At 51.1% G+C, this 18636-nt stretch overlaps 1 protein-coding gene and 1 long non-coding RNA gene across 2 annotated transcripts; one reads left to right on the top strand and one right to left on the bottom strand.

Moving 5' to 3' along the window:
- Window positions 1-1542: 1542 nt before the first annotated feature.
- SCNN1B (sodium channel epithelial 1 subunit beta) lies at window positions 1543-14209 on the top strand (the record flags this gene model as incomplete). Its single annotated transcript, XM_084295886.1, has 12 exons — window positions 1543-3414; window positions 4300-4765; window positions 5443-5636; window positions 6453-6556; window positions 7038-7201; window positions 7699-7806; window positions 10576-10693; window positions 10875-10950; window positions 11123-11180; window positions 12461-12522; window positions 13645-13720; window positions 13838-14209. Exons 1-12 carry the CDS (start codon window positions 3104-3106, stop codon window positions 14207-14209), a joined length of 2109 nt encoding a protein of 702 aa, XP_084152012.1. The 5' UTR covers window positions 1543-3103.
- LOC311214992 lies at window positions 3422-7691 on the bottom strand. The gene is made up of 3 exons (XR_014618879.1): window positions 7085-7691; window positions 5322-5553; window positions 3422-3552 (listed from the first exon to the last, which is right to left on the bottom strand). It is a non-coding gene; the product is annotated as an uncharacterized lncRNA (long non-coding RNA).
- Window positions 14210-18636: the final 4427 nt, after the last annotated feature.

Here is an 18636-nt window from a genome sequence, read left to right as displayed (position 1 = left end):
GGCATACGAGCAGCTGATGATCAAAGAGCTATGACTATTGTGTGTCTCAGTAGCGAAAGTAGGGAATAATTGCAGTATCGGGCTGGTACTGCTGGGGTGGTTTTACAGCCCAGGTATCACCTGCAGTCTCCTGGAGCATGCTGAGTTTTGCTTATGTCTTTATTTCCTGTAAATGGTAACTGCCCCAGGAAAACCCTGGAGGAGATTAAACGCAGTCAACACGGTAATTTCGTAATGTGGAAGTCTGATCTCACCGGTAAGGTGGAGGAGTTTCACCCGGGATGATGCTAGGAGTAAGGCCGGACTCGTGGCCCACAGGGGAAGGTGAGGACACCCGCACAGCACAGAGGCTGCCTTCGGGACGGCCTCGGTCAGCGCGCAGCTGAGAAGGGCTCGGGGTGGCCGTGCACCACAGAGGGCTCGTGGCCCTGGGAGCAGGTCCTGGAAGTGCTCCCAGGGGAGCCTGGCTCACAGACAGGTGCCAGCGGCAGGGCCGTGGTGCTTCGTTCACTGCACACCGCAAGGTGCAGCCCTGCCAAGCCCCGGGGAGCCGCGCAGCAGCAGCAGCGCATTTACAGGTGGCTGAGGGGAACACGAGGTCTGCTCCCATCGGTGTGTTAGAGGGGGAGCCTGCAGATCAGCAGTGCGATGATAAAAAACACAAAGGAGGAAAAGGAGCAGGGCAGCCCAACGGGTGTGTGTTCCCCTGCCCTGACCTTGGGAACGGAACAGTTCTCCTGGGAGGGAACCCCTGCAGCAGCCACGAGCTGCCGTGTTTCTGGGATCCCTGAGCTTGCACACAGCATGAATAATGGGGGCTGGGGGCAGCAGCAGGGACAGCGCTTTGTGAGCATTAGCTCAGCACTGCCGCGTGCCACCCACACCTTCGGGGGAAGCCTCCTCGGCCCCTGCCCTGCTGCAGCCCTGCCACCTTCCTCGGAGGGGGTTGTGTGAGGGGGTCTCAATTACCTGAACCAGGCCAGCAGCTTTGACATTGAGGAAAAAATGGTTTGGATCAGTTTAAAACATATCTAAAAACTATTTCAATTCCATTTTCCACAGTATGGCCTGAGTGTAACTTAAAAATGAGAAAATGCTGCCCTTCAGCACGGTGTTTTTATGATTGCTGAGCTGAAGACATAAAGCAAACCACAAGGTTTTCTAATCTTTACTTAAAACTGATTTGAACGTGGTCATCTTTTGCTATGGCAGCACTTTGCCACTGCTATTGCTAGCAAGAAAAAGATACTCTTAAAGTGGTTAAATGGAAATAAATTCAAGATGGAGAATAAATGTGTGAGTGACTCCTGCAGAACTGAACAAAGACTAAAGGCAGGTTCAAAACTGGCCATTGAGCAACTTCAGTCAGACACGAAACTTTTATTCTGCATGCACTCCTCAAACCGCATGTACACATCTCAATATCGTCATCAGGAAAAAATTGTTAAAATCAGGCTTAGGGAACAGTATTAAAAATAACAACTTCTGGTGTTCTCAGCTTGATGTGCAGCTGATGGAGCCGTGCACCGAGTGCCTGGGATCCTCTCTAGCAGGTTTCAGAGAGCAGCAGAAGCCCAGGCTCTGCGCGCAGGCAGCACCGTGTGTCAGCAGGAAAGCAAACAGATTGCAGGGCATGCAGCCAGTCAGGTCCAGCAGGGCTGGATTTTGCCCAGCAAAGTGTAGGTGTGTTTTAAATTTTAATCTAATCTAAATCTTTTATTGGATTTCTTAAAAGGTGGAAAATATTTACTAGTTTGCTTTGCTGGTCTCTCTGCCTTTAAGTGTATTTTGACTGTACTGTTTATAAATCAGACCCGTCTTGGTGCCTGTGACTCGAGCCCAGTACTGAGTACTGCTCGTTACTGAAATATTGCTGTATTAGTTCAGTGCTACTGCTTCTAGGATGCTGTGATACACACAGCATTTATCTTGAATTCTATTCCCCTACAATTGAAGTCTGGAGAATTTTCTAAGTAGCCGACTCTGTTTTGTTTTGAAATCCTGCCTCAGGATATTAAGATTTAGTAACACAAATTCTCGCCTTAAAAATAGCAGCACAAAATGTTCTATTTACTCACAATATGAATGTAAAATATGCAGCATCTCTCACATGAGCCATAGAAACATACCGATACTATCTTAAAGACAAAGGAATTTGGTGGGAAAAAAACATCTATTGTTCTTCCTCTGGCGGGCAACATGTACTTAACAGCATTCTTGGTCTGGGAAAGACACTGCAGTTTCTAAGTCCTGTCCCCCCTTGGTATTCTGGCCCACTGCAATACTTTTTCCTCACCCACTTTAAGAACCCCTCTGGTAAGCCCCGCGTTAGCCGAACACCGCACAGGGTTATCCTGACGGCGTGAGAGCAGCGCGTTTCCACGTGTGAGCGCTCGGTCCGTCCAGCACTGACAAAGCCCTCAGACGCTCCTGGGCTGCAGCAGCAACAGTGCTTGTGGCTTTTTACAGTGACCTGGGTGATACTGGAGGCAAAACACCGCCCTCCTCCCAAGGAAACCCATTACAGGCTAACTTGAAATGACAGAGGCCTGGGGATTCGAAGCCATTTTCGCACAGGGCTGTCCGTCTGTCCGCCCCAACGGAGGAGCCCCGCGCGGTGGAGGCTGCGAGGGGCCCTCCAAGGACAGCTGCTGGTGGTGCTGGGAGGAAGCTCCTGCTGCTGCCCCGGCACCGTGTGCCCACCTGGGTGCAGCACGGCCATCCTCCGAGGGATGGGAAGGACGTGCACGGAGCCAGGGCTCTGTGCGCTACCGCCGGGCACACAAACCTCACGCAGGCCCGAGCAGCTTCCCTCCCGTGGGGCTGAGAGGCCCCACAAAAAGGGACACGGCTGCATCCACCACTTTGGAACTGCAAAGCAGAAGTCCCCCCTTACACTCTCTCAAGAATTTGGGGCCGTTTCACTGTCACAGCCTGCCATGAGGAGCTCCAGCCCCAGGTTTCTCCAGGGCTACAAACCGGGGCCGTCACCACGTAACTGCCGTTCTGCCCCGCTGGCAGCACCTCTGGGCTTGGCCTGCTGCGAAGCCCTGCTTCCCCAAGCAGCTGCTCTGATCTCTCTTTCCTGCTTGCAGACACCAGGATGAATGTGAAGAAGTACTTTGTCCGGGCCCTGCACCGCCTCCAGAAGGGCCCCGGCTACACCTACAAGGAGCTGCTGGTCTGGTACTGCGACAACACCAACACGCACGGCCCCAAGCGCATCATCAAGGAGGGGCCGAAGAAGAAAGTCATCTGGTTTTTCTTAACGCTGCTCTTCGCGTCTCTGGTCTTCTGGCAGTGGGGTATCCTCATTAACACGTACCTCTCCTACAACGTCACGTCGTCGCTCTCTATCGGCTTTAAGACCATGAAGTTCCCAGCAGTCACGGTCTGCAACGCCAACCCCTTCAAGTAAGTTTTCCTTTGCCTGATTTATGCAGTTGCATGTGAACACACGCAGTTACAGCACAAGATACACGGGGCTGTTCCTGTCTCAGGTATCACATTAGGAGCAGCAGTGAAAATTATCCTTTGACTCACCAAGTGGCACTAAAAAACAAACAAATGAGAACAATGTAAAAACAAATGGCTCGGATCCAAAGAAGGGGTTGTGTGCTTGCGAGTTTGTCTGTTTCTCATTACAGTATCAGCTAATCTAATAATGGTTATTGCCTCCCTGTAAACTTTCCCTGGCTCAGAGAAAACTTGAAGTTCAACTAACTTGTCACAATCAAAATCAGTCTCGTGATCTCTCCCCACAATTCCTTTCTTTTTCCTCGCTATGAACATACCTCTTATCGCGTACACTCCAGCCATTAAGAGCTAGTTAAACAGTGATATCTGCTGTGAGCTACAGCAACATAATTATAATTTCAAAGGAGCAAATGATCTTTGCTAGGGTTGCTTCAAATTTATATCCATGCAGTAGCGTAGCGCAAGGTGAGATGCTCTCGACTGAGGCACAGGGATTTGTTGTTTTTTCTCTCTGCTTGCTAAAGTTGTTCTGTGTAAACTGCAGTGAATTGCTGAAATACAATACAGGCAGTCCTGTGCCAACAGGCTGTGAGCGAGGTTTGCCAGTGAAGGACTCTGTTTATCTCCAGATGATTTTACACCCAGCTGCTGGGAGACGCGGCGCCCTGCTGGCTGCGCACAGAGCCTCGCGCTGCCGTGCAGCTCGCCTCCTGCAGCTCCCCGCAGCTGCAGCCCCACGCGGGCCTGGCACAGCAGCGTGACGGAGCCCGGCCACGTCCCGAGTGCCCTTACACTAGCTGGTGCCCGTCTGTTGCCCCGCAGGTACTCAGAGGTGAAGCACTTGCTGAAAGAGCTGGACAAGCTGATCGAGGCGGCTCTGGAGAGGATCCTGCAGCCCACGCATGGGGACACCATCACACCCCTGCTGCTGAACGGCAGCGACAATGCCTCCGAGGGGCTGGATCTGGCACTCTGGAACCAGATTCCACTGGTGCTCATTGATGAGCATGACAAGGACAACCCTGTCATCGTGGAGATCTTTGAGACCAGCAGGACCACTCCGGGGAATGGGACTGCTATGGGGAACGGGACCTCTCCGGGGAACGAGACTGCTCTAGAGAACGGGATCTCTCTGGGGAATGAGACTGCTCCAGGAAATGAGACTGCTCCAGGGAATGGGACTGCTCCAGGGAATGAGACTGCACCAGGGAACGGGACCACTGCTGCTCCTCCTGCCCTGTCCAACACCACCTCCGAAGAGAAGAAGTACAAGCTGGCAGTGAAGCTGGTAAGAGGGGGTGCGGTGGCGACAGCATCTCTGCCACGGGGAGGGCCGGGCGCAGCCTCAGTGGGTGCGGGCAGGGCTCTGCCTGTCCCTGCACCACGCAGCAGCCCCCAGCCAGGGGCTGCCCGCTGCACCAGGGCAGGGCAGAGGCGGGGGCTCTGCCTGCCACCTCCACCCCTTCCTCTGTGCCCATACCCAAAGCACTGGGGAGAGGCTGCGGCCACATCCCCTGCCCAGTGTCCGCTGCAGGGGCACAGTGGGGGCACGCGGTGGCCTTGCTTCCCCCCGTCCTGTTCTCCCATGGCCTCAGTCCCGCCAGGCAGTGTTACAGGCCGAGATCTTGGAAGCTGAGGCAACTGCAGCCTTCAAGAATTGAGCAAAACATGATGTTTTCTGTAAGCATGGTGAGGTAACCTCTGGGACTGATGGAGAAGCTGTCCAGTTGGGAAACATCCCTGGGAAAGGGACCCCAATCTAGCGGGTGGCATCTAGCTGGAACTAGATGATCCTTAAGGCCCCTTCCAACCCCCACTCCATGTGGTATCACTCTCTGACCCACCTGTTGAGCACATTCAGATGTGGCCGCCGTTCCCTCAGCTCCTGCCTGGCCGCAGCTTTGGTCCCTCAGGACCAGTGGACAGGGCTGGCCCGGGGCAGGAGCTGACTGTGTGTGTCTCCAGTGCAGCCACCAGGGCTCCAACAACTGCACCTACAGGAACTTCACCAGCGCAGCGCAGGCAGTGACGGAATGGTACATCCTGCAGTCCACCAGCATCCTCTCCAAAGTCCCACTGCAAGAAAGAATCAGGATGGGCTACCAGGCAGAGGACATGATCCTGGCGTGTCTCTACGGGGCTGAACCCTGCAACTACAAGTAGGTACACACTGAGCCCTTCCTGGCACATCAGGAGTGGTGCAGGATGCTGAAGGCAGGACAGCATTTTTATTTTCTAGTTTTTAAAATATATATAACAGCATTTCCCAGATGGTTTCTGGATGCGATCCTGGCTGAAATGGTATTTTTGGATAGTGGCTTGGTGTTTAGTTTGGATGGGCCGTTTTGCTCACGATGTATTGAGGCTAGCAGCACCGATGAGACCTTCACTAGGAATTTAGCAATAATCGCTGCCAGCTCAGGTGTTGAGTCAGCACAGAGACACAGCCCTCAGTTACACCTTATCTTTTTACGCAAGGCTCTGAGAAATGCATTTTATCCATCACTGTTTCTTGTGAATGCCGAATTTATATATACAGTTTTGAGAAATTCAAGTGCACAGAGCAACCCAGGCTTCAAGGAATCCTGCCAGCAATACCACTTCTGCAAAGAACGCAACAGAGAATTAGTATCAAAGAATGAGATATAACACAAGCCAAAGCCTGTTACTATAGCTGAGATCAAGCCAGTATTTTTGGTCTCATCTGCATGGCAGGCTATTCTTTTCCATTACGACAGAGCATTATCCTCAACAGCTGTGCCTCGGTACATGTCAGTACCTGGCTTTTCTTTGTTTCCAACAGCAGATTGATTGGAATTACATCAGCTGAAATTTCTATTCAAGTGTTCAACAAATGAAGCAATTTAAAGTGAATCCCAGAGCTAGCTGCCAAAAGCCAGTCTCACCACATCCGTTATTTGATAACCCTTCAGTTCTCCCTGAGAGTCACAGTTTTATGCGCATGATTCTTCCAGGAATTTCACCCAAATCTATCACCCAGACCACGGTAACTGCTACATCTTTAACTGGGGCATGGACAAAGAGGCTTTGAATTCTTCCAACCCTGGAGCCGAGTTTGGTAAGAGAAAGCTCCACTAAAGAAAGAGTTAAAGGAACAGAAGCGCTGGGAATTATTCTGTCTCTCAATGGCAATTTCTGTTATCTGTAACAGATTTGTAATTTCTTTTTCAACAGAGCACTACAGCAGGGAATAACTGTTTTCCAGAGGGTATAAGTCCCCAGAATGGAAATCTGTTGCATAGAGAGAAGTAACGTGACTACAGTTAGCAGAAGTGTAACATCTGGATAGCCAAAGTATCTGAGGGAATGGCTGAACACTCAGTGAGATATTTCCATTCTGTGCATTTGCCATCATGTGTATTTATGCATGTGTAACACTGCTGTGGCAGACAGGCTTGGGTTCTTCCCCCAAGGACTGGAGATTTTTGTGCACAGTGAGAGGAAAAGATGCTCAGGTGTTTTGTTGTTGTTGTTGTTTTTTAATAAAGACCTGAATTTTGATGCCATTCCTGTTCAGAATATTTTGTTCGGTGCCACAGGGCTGAAGCTGATTCTGGACATCAGCCAGCAGGATTACATCCCCTACCTGTCATCTGCCGCTGGGGCACGGCTGATGCTGCATCAACAGAAGAGCTTCCCATTCCTCAAGGATCAGGGCATCTATGCGATGGCTGGGACGGAAACCTCCATCGGCGTGTTGGTGGTATGTGTGGCATTCCTCTAGAGCAGATTGTCTGAGAATAATGTTATCTGATGGGAGCGCAACCAAGTTTGTTTTAAGTCTTGGCTGAACTGGCTCAAACCAAAAGAGTCAAGGCGTGCTCTAGCTATGGGCTGGAAAAGTTTATGGAGACTTTTATGTAACTGTCCTGGCAAAGTGCTTTATTAAAGCCAAAATATTAAGCCCAGGTCATTGTTCCCTCCTCTCACACTATGTCAGAAGGTTCCTCGCTAACACATGCTGTTGGCATGTCACTCCAGAGCCCAAGTTCTGGCTGGCAACTCTGGCCAGGGCACCCGCTCTGGGCCTCTGGTTCTCCTAGAGCAGAGGTGCCAGAGCACAAGATGACAGCGATTCTCTGAGTTTTTTTTCAAAGCCAGCAGGGAATTACATATGGGAATTACAGAATATCTGGAAAAGCAGCCCCAGGTGCTCAGGGGAGCAATAACCTCACGTTTGCTGTCTTGGTTTTCTTTCAGGATGAACTAGAGCGGATGGGCTACCCCTACAGTGACTGTACCATGAATGGGTCTGATGTCCCTGTAAAAAACCTTTACAGCGAATACAATACTTCCTACTCCATACAGGTAAAACATGATTTTAAATCAAACAAAGATGTTCAGGGGAAATCTTCAAAGCAGTTGCAGATTTTGACTGGCTTGTCAGGTTACTGGAGGCTCAGCAGTGATAAGGAAGGAAGCATAACCTAAGCACGGGAACCTTCTTTTCTGGTAATAAATCAGAACTCAGGTCTGAACATGCAGTAGCCCCAGGTTTGGAAACAATCCAGTGAAGTCACTGTATTTACACTCTGTGTTGCAGGATCAAAACCTAATGACGTAATTATTCAAAGTTACATCAAACTATTAGGAATATTGCTTTGGCAGACAACGCAGTTTAGTGTAACATACAGTCCTCATTCCTGTTCCAAAGCAGCTCACATAGCAAGGAAGCAGTATTAGTAATTTTTGCCTTATCTAGGCATGAAGTTTGTTTCATTTTGAGAGGGATGAAAATGGGCATTGCTGTAATTTTCTCAAAAGCCGTAACACAGAAAATCCCCCAGCATCTCTGTTGTTAGGCACCCTGGTACAGGCAATGTACCAGCAGAGCGCTGATTTGCAGACCAAAAAGCAAAATGTTTTTACCTTGACATACGACCACGATTTAAAGCTGGTCTCATTGCACACTGCTGCCTCAGCTCAGCTCCCCCCACGAAAGGTTCCTCTCACCTGAAAACACCAAAGCGAGAGGAGGCGAGCCGGGTTCCCCTGCTCCCAGTAACACATCCTGGTTCTTTGGTGTTGCTCCTGAAGGGGTCAGTGCCTCGCTAGTGCTGCACGTGCCGGCCGCCTGCCACTTCAGCTTTCTCCTTCCAGGGGTCCTTTAAAAGAATACCTGATCCTGGCATCACTGAGGCAATTAATTTCTTTTCAGCTGTGAGAATATCTTCTTCTACAATTTCCATGCTTGGCTGAAATCTTTTAATTATAAGGAGATCAACTGCAAGGGGCGGGCGTGCAATCATTACCTGTGTTCGACACGCGAACTTCTTTAAACTCCCGGGGTTGCTGAGCAGTCAGCACGCCCTCACGTGCCGCTGTGCCAGTGCTGTGCCCAGGTGACTGCAGTGCTAGGAGGCTTTGCTGAGATCGCAGCTTGTCACGAAGCAGGATGCCTCCTGCTGCTCCGGGCGGATAACAGCTACCTGGGTAACTGTCATGCTGCTGGCTTTAACCACGCTGCTGCTCTGCTGCCCTAAGGTGCAAAGCAGCTTGTATTTTGTGTAGGCACATAATGGTGCTACTGCCCTGACAGGGATAAACACGCAGGAGGGATCCCTCTCCTGAACACACCTCTTCTTTTTTAATCCTTCTCTTTCTGAGAGAAATAAGTCAATTTTTACACTGAGAAGGGCTGCTTAGTTTGAACAGGAAGCGAAGACAGACCTTTGTCTTTTCTTCACTTTAAAATTGGGATGAGAAAGTTGAGTGTTTGTAAACCTTGAATCTGTAATAAAAATATAGTGTAAACATCAAATACTGGTTAATTTGTAACAGGCTATAACATAAGGGAGAAACAGTCCTTAGGGGTGAGATCTGGCAATAAAGAAAACACCAAAAACATTTTCGTGGTTATTTACAAATGACTGAAGAATACATCTCAGACAAGTTGAAGGGGTTTGGTCTAGCAGGCTTTTTGCATTTCTGCCTTTATATAATTATAACAATTGGACCACTTTACCCTACTTTTTAAGATGCTTGTATAATGTTTAAGCAAATACTTGAAATGATTGCATTATTATTTAAAAGTTGCTAAACACTGGCCAGGGTACTATGTCCGCATAATTCGTGTCACTTCAGAGACCTCTCAGCAACACCAGCCTTTTTTATCACTCCATGATTATAGTGAATTCTGTAAGCATTTCATGTTACATAGACATTCTCTGACTGTCCTACCTACCTGAAACTGTTAAATTCAATTATCTTCTCATAGACTTTGTTATTGCTTTGTGCATTGTTTCATGAAAAATCCCACTCCAATCTCTGATGATTAACTTCATGCCTCGCTGAGCTAATGGCAGTGTTGCAGCCCAGGATCGCATGCTGTCGGAGCTGCAGCTGTAATCCCTTCAAGGAGAGAAACAGATGCACAGATAAGATAATTCAGATTTCTAAAGCCTGCTCTTTTTGTTGAAGTATTTTTAAAGTCTTGGCTTTCAAGTGGAAACCAACCCTTTGTCAATATGTGATATAAAACCTGGAGACAACAGCTGTGTCTGTGGATAAAACAGAACATTTTTATTCCTTTTTGGAAACTCTATATTGCTTCCACAAAACCCTAAAATAATTAAGAATTGAGCAGTTCCCTGTGCAGCTGGGAGCAGGCATGCAGCTCCCTTCTACTCCTGCGAGGTGAATTACCCACGTTAACTTGCCACTACAATTTAGCTTAAAAACCAGAGTAGTAGTAAAAATGCAACATAAAAAGAAATGTAATTGCAGTGCAGCTATAAACGTGACAGCTTACTCACCAACCTCTTCTTTCCATTGGAATCACTGCTCTATGACAGACCACAAACACAGTGCCGCTGTGAGGGGCTGCCACGCTGTGCTGCAGCACCCGGAGACGCTTGGCACAGGCTGGAGGAGCATCTCTGTAGGATGGCTCCCACGGCAGAGGCAGCTTTCTCTCTGTATGGAGCTACAAAACCTTCTACTCAGTGCAAGAGAGCCCCTGGAAGGAACGTGCCTGGGAGCAGGCTAATTCACATAGCAAACACGGACAGTAGCAACACAGAGATCACCAGGGAAGTATACCCCACTTCTAAGCAGCTCCCTCTTACCTTTTTCCAGGCCTGCCTGCGTTCCTGTTTCCAAAATCACATGGCTGAGATCTGTGGATGCGGTCACTACATGTTTCCTTTACCCGAAAGGGTAACTTACTGCAACAACGACAATAACCCAGGCTGGGGTAAGAGCACGAACAAAGCTGACTGTACGGCCTTCCCAGGGCACTGGCACGCAGGAGGGAGGGCCTGGGCGCGCGTTTATCACTATTGAGAAATTAGAATTGAATCTATGAAATGAATATAATCCAGTAAGTGCAGTTCTTATCTAAACAGAAGCTTCGATTTTTTGTTTTCACCAAACAGCATACTGCTATTCATCACTGAGATCAAGTATAAGACAGAGACAAATTTGCATTGACTCTTGTAAGGAAACATGCAAGTAAGTACTTTGACTATTTCTGGCAGCTGTAGAGGTAAAAGAATCCTGCATTTTGTCTCCCATCAATTCTGACCTCCTTAAAATTGCAGAAAACTGAGTGGGGTTGCTTATCTGAATGAGAACTGAAGTTCCAGTGACTTGTGTGTTAATGTTCTTTCCCCCTTCTTTCTAGCGACACGCAGTATAAGATGACCATCTCTATGGCAGACTGGCCATCTGAAGCTTCAGAGGTAACACTGATTTCTTGTTTTGAAACAGCCATTAATAACTACCCGTTCTCAACCACGTGAATCACTCAGTACTTTTAGAGTTAATGCCCAGGTAGCAAGGGCCTCTTTGCTAAATTACACATTTTCAGCTTGCAGACAGAGCCTAACCCCAGAGCATGAGGCACAAGGGGTGACAACAGAGCAAAGCTGAGTGCCCACGCTCCCTGCCAGGCAAGTGCAGGCAGGGCATGGCACAGGCTTTCCTCCTCCAATATCGCTGGCATGGCACAGGGCACGGGTGCTTACCTTCAGCCCTACCTCGCACACGCCGCCCAGTCGGGGTCTGCAGTGCACTCACTGGGAGCTGTCACCTTGAGGCTTCGTGCTGTCAGGAGCAGAGCAGCCAGGAACGGGGCCACCTGCCCACAGCACGAGGGTGGTGGAGGCTGCAGGGGCAGTCAGGTCTCGTGGGCTCCCTAAAGAGAGAACAAACACTCGTTTGGACCATGCACTAAGCACTCAGGATTACCCGGCATCGATGCTAGGTGTGCAGCCCTGCCTCTTGCCACCGCCACGCACCAGAGGCTTTGCTGCCCCGCTGGCTCCCCGCCTCACAGCACGCCGTGCCCGCATCCTCCAGGCGGGCAGCACGGCTCCCAAGGCAAACCCTGCTCGGTACAGTGTGCCTCGTGACACGGAGTCGGTTAGAACTGATTTCAGAGGAGATTTCAGACATGCACTGTGATTCAGTTTATTCCGGCACATGGCCACCAAGGACTTCACACACAGCCCTTACAGAAAAACTTTATCTTAACAATAATCTCTAATCCTGAATTGATAAAACGACAGCCAGCACGACTGCTACCGCTGCATAAACGCAGCCACAGCAACTGTGCTTGAGCAAAGGCATCTACAAGTTGCCAAGTGCAGGAGTTAGGAATGGGTAAACACAAACCATCTTCTGCCACAAGCAGTTAATTGCCTTTGCCTCCTTCTAAGCACATGGGACGAGTGCCTTATGAACTCACGTTAAACCAGAACACCCCTGCAGCCAGACACCATCTGTGGACACAGAGTCAGTGGAGGCAGCGTGGTGACGTGCTGTAACCCCTGCACAAACCACTGAGTGGGAGTGGGACGGAGGACACTCGACCAACACGTTACTCAGTGTTTTTAATCCAATAGAGCTGGATTAAAACAGGACTATTCAGGACAGGTTTCTTACTGCCCTGGGTTCCTGCCCTGGCAAGTGCTTAGACAGGATGCTGCTTCTCTGTTCTGAATTAGTTCTGTTTCCCTAGGACTGGATTTTCCATATTTTGTCTTACGAAAGGGACATGTCAACAAATGTGACCCTGGACAGGTAAGCGAAAAGCACAACCGCTGTATCTTCTCTATCAAGCCTGCCTACATTAGTTGAACGCGTGCCTTGGCCATGAGCCAGAGCGCACACTGCTAATGCAGAAAGTAGAACAAGATTCGGCACACGCTTGCCTGGAAAATACATGAAGCAAGAAACGCACCTCGCGCACATCGTCTGCTCCCCACAGTAACAAATAGGTCAGACAAAACTGCGAACGTGGAGTTAAATTAACATGAACATGAGCTATGCTTCCAGCTGGTCCCATACAGCAGCCTGGAAGCTCTGAAGTGCTGCTCTGCAAGGGTTCAGCTCCTGTAGTGCTGCGTTCGTCCCTTTATACTTATGCCTCCAAATTGCCAACAGCAGCAGCAGGAGGGGGTTACACCAAAAGCAGGGTGGCTGATGAGTTATCCCTCGATAACCTAGGCCCTGAGTTACAGGGAAGAAAGGAATGGTCAGACTGGGGAAGCACAGGCAGCTCCCGTGGTGTTCGTTGCTCAGCATGCCTGAAAAGCCAGTTCTTGCGGAGGCCGAGGAGCCCTGCGTTAACCCACGCATTGCAACACAGCCTGGGCTGGTACAAAGCTCCAACCGGGTCCTGCCCTAATGCCAGGCCCTAAAAACAAATCAGAGCAAAACAAAAAGAAGATGCTTAACTTCTGCATGGTGAGCAAACACCTCGCCAGCACCACCCAGCCTCGCCAGCAGCTCCGTGCGCACCCTGACTGGCTGCTGAGGGCAGAACCAGGGCCTGGGCTCCTGCCGCCCTGGGGCTGTTGCACGATGCGGCTGCTGTGTCCCTGCAGCCAGAGCACAAGCAGCACTGGAGCACAAGCAGTGCAGTGCTCAGGGGAGGCTTCAGACCAACAAGGTGGCTGGGAAAAAACCACAGCGGGCAGCCCTGGAGAAGGTTCCAGGTGCACAAGTGCTTTTGCAGGAGCAGAGCCACATCCCTCCCCCAGCACGTGTCGTGCAGTGGGGAACGCTGCTGGGCTTTTCCCCGCAGTGGGCAGAGGTTCCTGCTGTTGGGCTGGGAGCTGCCCTCCCCCTGTGCAGCGGGCGGTGCGTGCCCGTGGGACGCCCGCAGCGTGACTTGCTCTGAGCTCCCGTCCTGTGTTGCAGGACCGGCATCATCAAGCTGAACATCTACTTCCAGGAGTACAACTACCGGACCATCTCGGAGTCTGCTGCCACAACGGTGAGTGCCCCGCGCTCGCTTCATGCGGTGCTGCCGCAGGGTCCTGTGAGCTCAGCACCAGAGCCCACAGCACCAGCAGCCCCACGTCACCTCTCTGTCCCGCTCTCCCACCTGCAGATTGTCTGGCTGCTGTCGAACCTGGGAGGCCAGTTCGGGTTCTGGATGGGCGGCTCCGTGCTGTGCCTCATAGAGTTCGGGGAAATCATCATAGACTCCCTGTGGATCACTGTTATCAATATCATCGGCTGGTGCAAAGGCCTGAAGCAGAAGCGGGCGCAGGCGCGATACCCGGACGCACCGCCCACGGTGTCGGAGCTGGTGGAGGCTCACACAAACCTGGGCTTCCAGCATGAGGAGGCCGGCCCTGTCCCCAGCCCAGGGGCCGAGGCGCTGCCCCCTGAGCCCGGCACCCCCCCACCCAACTACGACTCGCTGCGCGTGCGGCCACTGGATGCCCTGGGCCCGGACAGCGACGCGGAGACCGAGTAAGCAGCACGCCCGCTGCCCCCGCAGACTGAGCTGCTGCTGCCGTGCTCGGTTCACAGCTCGCTGAGCAGCCTCCGACGCTTTGGCAAAATCAGGAAGGAGCCGAAAGCCCTCGCTGTCCTCCCCTCCCCTAAAATGTTCACTGTGAAGAAGCGCTCTAATAAATCCTGCAATAAATCTCAGAGCCTGCGTCAGGCTCTGGCTTTAGCACACAGAGCTTGTATGAATCGACTGGTGATATAATAACCCCGTTTCTCTCCGATTAGCAGCCATGCGCACAGGCATGCGTGGAGCTCTTCCTCCTGGGCAGCTTGGAGGATGCCGAGCTCCTGGGTCTGCCCAAGGGGCTGCGGTGCCAGAGGCTGCCAGAGGCACGAGGAAGCAGCGCTGCGAGGAGACCCAGGAGCCCTCCAAGGTGCAGGAGCAGGAACTGTCACAGCCCGTTGGACAGAGACTGCAGTTTGTGCTGCAAGTGTGTGCTGCAGCGTGGGCTGAGCCAGATCTGCAGGGCCCCAGACTGCTTTTGACTAGAGATCACCGTAATTCCATGTCTAAATGGCTCTGATGTAAACAGAGTGAAAAGAACATCCTTTTGCTGCTTGGAGGCTTGCACGCTCTGCAGTCTGTTTGCTGCTCAGTTGTTGTTAATGCTCGCCCTGAGGTGAGCACACCGGTTAATGTGTGTCAGAGATAAGTACTCCAGACTTGATAAAGCTTCAGGCGTGGAGAGGAAGCGCCAAGCCATTTACAGTACCATTCTTGGCAATAAATAAACAAATTAATTGAAAAGTCTCCTTTAGAGAGGTTCCTGGTGGCAGAGGGTGGAGCTCAGCCTGGCAGGGTGCTGAGCAGCATCTCTCGGGGCAGAGGGCGAGGGGCTGCACTCGCCTGACCTCGCTGCTGCCTGCACAGGGCGCTGAGCCCAGGGCACCGGCACCGGGTTGCTGGCACCGCGCCTTCCCGGGGGGCTCTGTGCCCATCTCAGCCACGCTGAGGATCTGCGTTGCTGAAGTAGTTGTGCAAAACTTCAAGAGGAAACATGATCGTGTGGTTAAATCACAGGACTGGGAACTTGATGTCCTGGGCATGGTTCCCAGCGTGGCGTGACGGCTGCGGGTCCCGGGGCAGCCGGTCCCAGCGCCGTCCTTCCTCGTGGGCCCCGGCGCATTCCCCGCGGGTGGGTGTGAAGGTGGGTGCCGTGCCCCTGGGGTTGCCAGGGGCTCTCGCAGCACACCGTGCTTGGTGGCAGCGTGCCGAGGGCTTTGTGCTGCTCACGGGTGGATGCTGCCAGTGCCCACAGCAGCAGCAGAGCACCCAGCTGCTCACAACCGCCAGGACAGCGCCCGCGTGCCTCCAGCGCTGCCCCTGCGTGGGGACAGAGAGCACCGAGTGCCCCGCAGCACGGCTGGCAGCAGCCCCCATGGCTGATCCCCCACGTTCAGGCAAGGACCCGCCCCAAGCACCGCATCTTGAGCACACTGAGCCATAAACCGTGACAACCACACGGCCAGACTGGGTAGGGAGGAGATGCTGGCCTGGACACAATCATCTCTCTAAGGGTCCCCTGTTCTGTTTTCCCTAAGTTTTTGTTCCTGCTGTTTGCACTGCCCAATTTCTGTCTTTCTGCCAGGCGGAAGGTTCCTGCACACGCACAGGTGAAAGCACGGGTTAGAAAAGCAAAGCCTTTCATTTGGTTTATTAAATTCCTGGAGCCTTTCATTATGATCTGTTTCTAAAATAGGAGCCTGTTACAGGTTACCTCGTTTGCACAGGCTAGAACCAGTTACCATTGCCCACGGTCTTTCTGCTTACATTTCCTTTTCTGCGCCTATCAACAAACAAGGTAAGATACAGAGAGACAGATTTACCTTGACAAACTGTCTGGAGCGTGAAGTCCTCAAGTGTTCGAATTACAAATCACTTCCACAACAGGAGTTTCTTTCAGCTGCTTAAGGGATAAGGCAGCAATGCATCTCCAGGGTCAGGGGTTGCAGTGGTAAATGAACGGGGGCTGCACGCTGCCGCCACCACAGGAACCTCCCTGAAGTTACTCACAGGTGGCACCGAGGAAATAAGCAAGAACCTGAAAAGTTGAAGGGAGCAGGTATATAAAAACCAAACACCATCACCAGATTTTAGGAATTTTAGAACTTTCTTGCATTAGAAAGCTGCAGCTGCCAGTGCAAATGTCACAGAAGGAAAAGGAGAATCAAACCTATCGACTGCATTTGGGGTTATTCTATTTACTCCAAAGGCCTCCTGCAATTCTGAGAGAATGAGCTTTTGCTTCCTGCTATCCCAGTCAACTGGGGACAATGGCTTTGGTGAGGCTGCACTGTCACTGCCCGCTCCTTCTCTGCGAGGAATTTCTCTGTTCAAAATTCTTTGAAAAAGTCAAACCCTTAATGACTGGTGGATTGCTGGTCTAAGGCTGCAGTTGCCGTTACAAGACAATGTGCTGGAATATTTGTAGCCTTCATTTTCAAAAGACTTGACTAATGATTTTTTTAAACTTTATGATTAGCTCCAAAAAACAATGGCAATTTACAATGAAGTTTTGATTTTCTACTCCTTCTGATACCTACAAGTTTTACAGACATTTTCCAGTTTCACTTGGTGATTCCAAGAACAGGACACTTAACCACTGTCTTTAAGTTAAATTCCAATTCTTAAATAACAAAACAATGCCAGGAGACAGAATTACAAGGAAACACACCAACTGTGATGCCAGCAGCTGCCACCGGCAGGCAGGTTTCTGTATGCTGAAGCCATTCTGCTTTAGCGATCATGTTCTTGGTACATTTGTTTTTTCTGGTGTTGCATTTCCATTCCTAACCATTCCACTTGAACCAGCTGGTATTTTTAAAAGGCCTTTTATAGCACCTGGAACAATTCCTCCAGAAGTTTTGCCTCAGATAGTAACAACACACGATTACCTTCCATAGACTAAGCAGAGAACAGATTTGCTATGCTACATCAGAAAAAGAACTTTAACAAAAAACACTTCAATCCTCCAGCACCAGACTCCGTGTGAATTGGAGCAGTAAGTCAGAGCTCAGCAAGCAGAACTCATCCCCCAGCTGCAGCCTCCGGGGCGGGTAAGCAGCCTCACCTGCCTCTGATTCCGACTAGGGTGAGGAGTGGAAAAGTAGGAGTAGTTTGCAGTCACCTGCAGCCAAAGAATACCTAAAATAAAGGATACGAGGAATCCAGATTTAGGGTGCCCCTGCTTAGAACATCTGCTGGCTGCCCCAGGGCTGTATTTGTTGGTTCCCCCACCAAGAGCCTGCTGACACGGCCGCTCCAGGCCACCAGAGGCATTGTGCAAGTGGGCACCGTAAGGATCCTGGGGACAGCCAGAGCTCAGCAAGTGACAACAAGCGCAGTGACAGGGCAGATGAAAGGTGGTTAGGAAACTTGCTACAGACAGAGGAATCCAGTTCTTACAAGAGTTGTCCTAAACTTTTCAGCTCCTCGCTTCCCCTCTCCCGAAAGGAATGCTTGTCTTACCCAACGCTGCCAGCCACGGCCTGGCTCCTTCACGGAAAAGGAGAGCCCTGTGCGGTGGCAGTGCTTCGTCCCACAACAGCTGACCCAGAAACAAGCGACTGACGCCCTTCCCCACCAACCCCACAGGCACAGACCAACCCATACTTTCCCTGGGGAAGACCTCCAAATGATTTTGCAAGTGAAAAAACACTGCCCGCTCCAAGGCAATACAGCAATGTGCCCGGGCTCATGCAGGAAGCCACCAGGAGAGCTGACAGCAAGAGCCTGGGCACGTATCCCTGTGCTCTCCCCAACAGACATTATCAGCATCACTTCCAAGAGAGCCAGTCGCAGGGGAACCCAAACAGCTGTCCATACAGAAAGATGCTGCAAAAGGGATGCCAGGCGCTTTTCTGCAGGGCAGAACCCCTGAGAACCACCTGAGCCTGCTCCTGGTGCTGCTGAAATACCGGGACCCAGGAGGAGCTGGCAGCAGCGAGACGTGCTGCAGGGACGGGGAGGTGGGGGCACATCGGGCAGGCAGCCCTCCCGTGCAGCCCCCCGCGGGTCCCATCACAGGGCACCCCGTGCAGTGACAGGAGAGGCAGCAGCAGGTCTCAGCGAGGAGCTGGCAGCGCAGGCAGCCTCCAGCACCTCAAACCTTTAGCCCCAGCTGGGTGCCTGCCCAGGGCTATTTGCCCTGTGAACTGCTGTAACAGCGGGCAAGAACAGCTTCAAAAAATCCTCACTTTCTAGTTACAAGCTAGGAAAAGGATGGGAGAGGCACAAACAATGAGATTCACCCCTCTCACACCTATGGTAAATCGGAACAGCATGTACTTTGGCAGGACACGGACAGTTTACTATTCCAGTTACTGCTGGTTTATAGAGGGCGTCTGACAACTAATAAAAGTGGAAAGTGTCTTGGGTACTTGACTTAG

The sequence above is a fragment of the Netta rufina genome (genome assembly GCF_964035555.1).
Source record: "Netta rufina genome assembly, chromosome: 15".
Classification (NCBI taxonomy): domain Eukaryota; kingdom Metazoa; phylum Chordata; class Aves; order Anseriformes; family Anatidae; genus Netta; species Netta rufina.
This window is presented reverse-complemented; position numbering and strand designations above follow the sequence as displayed.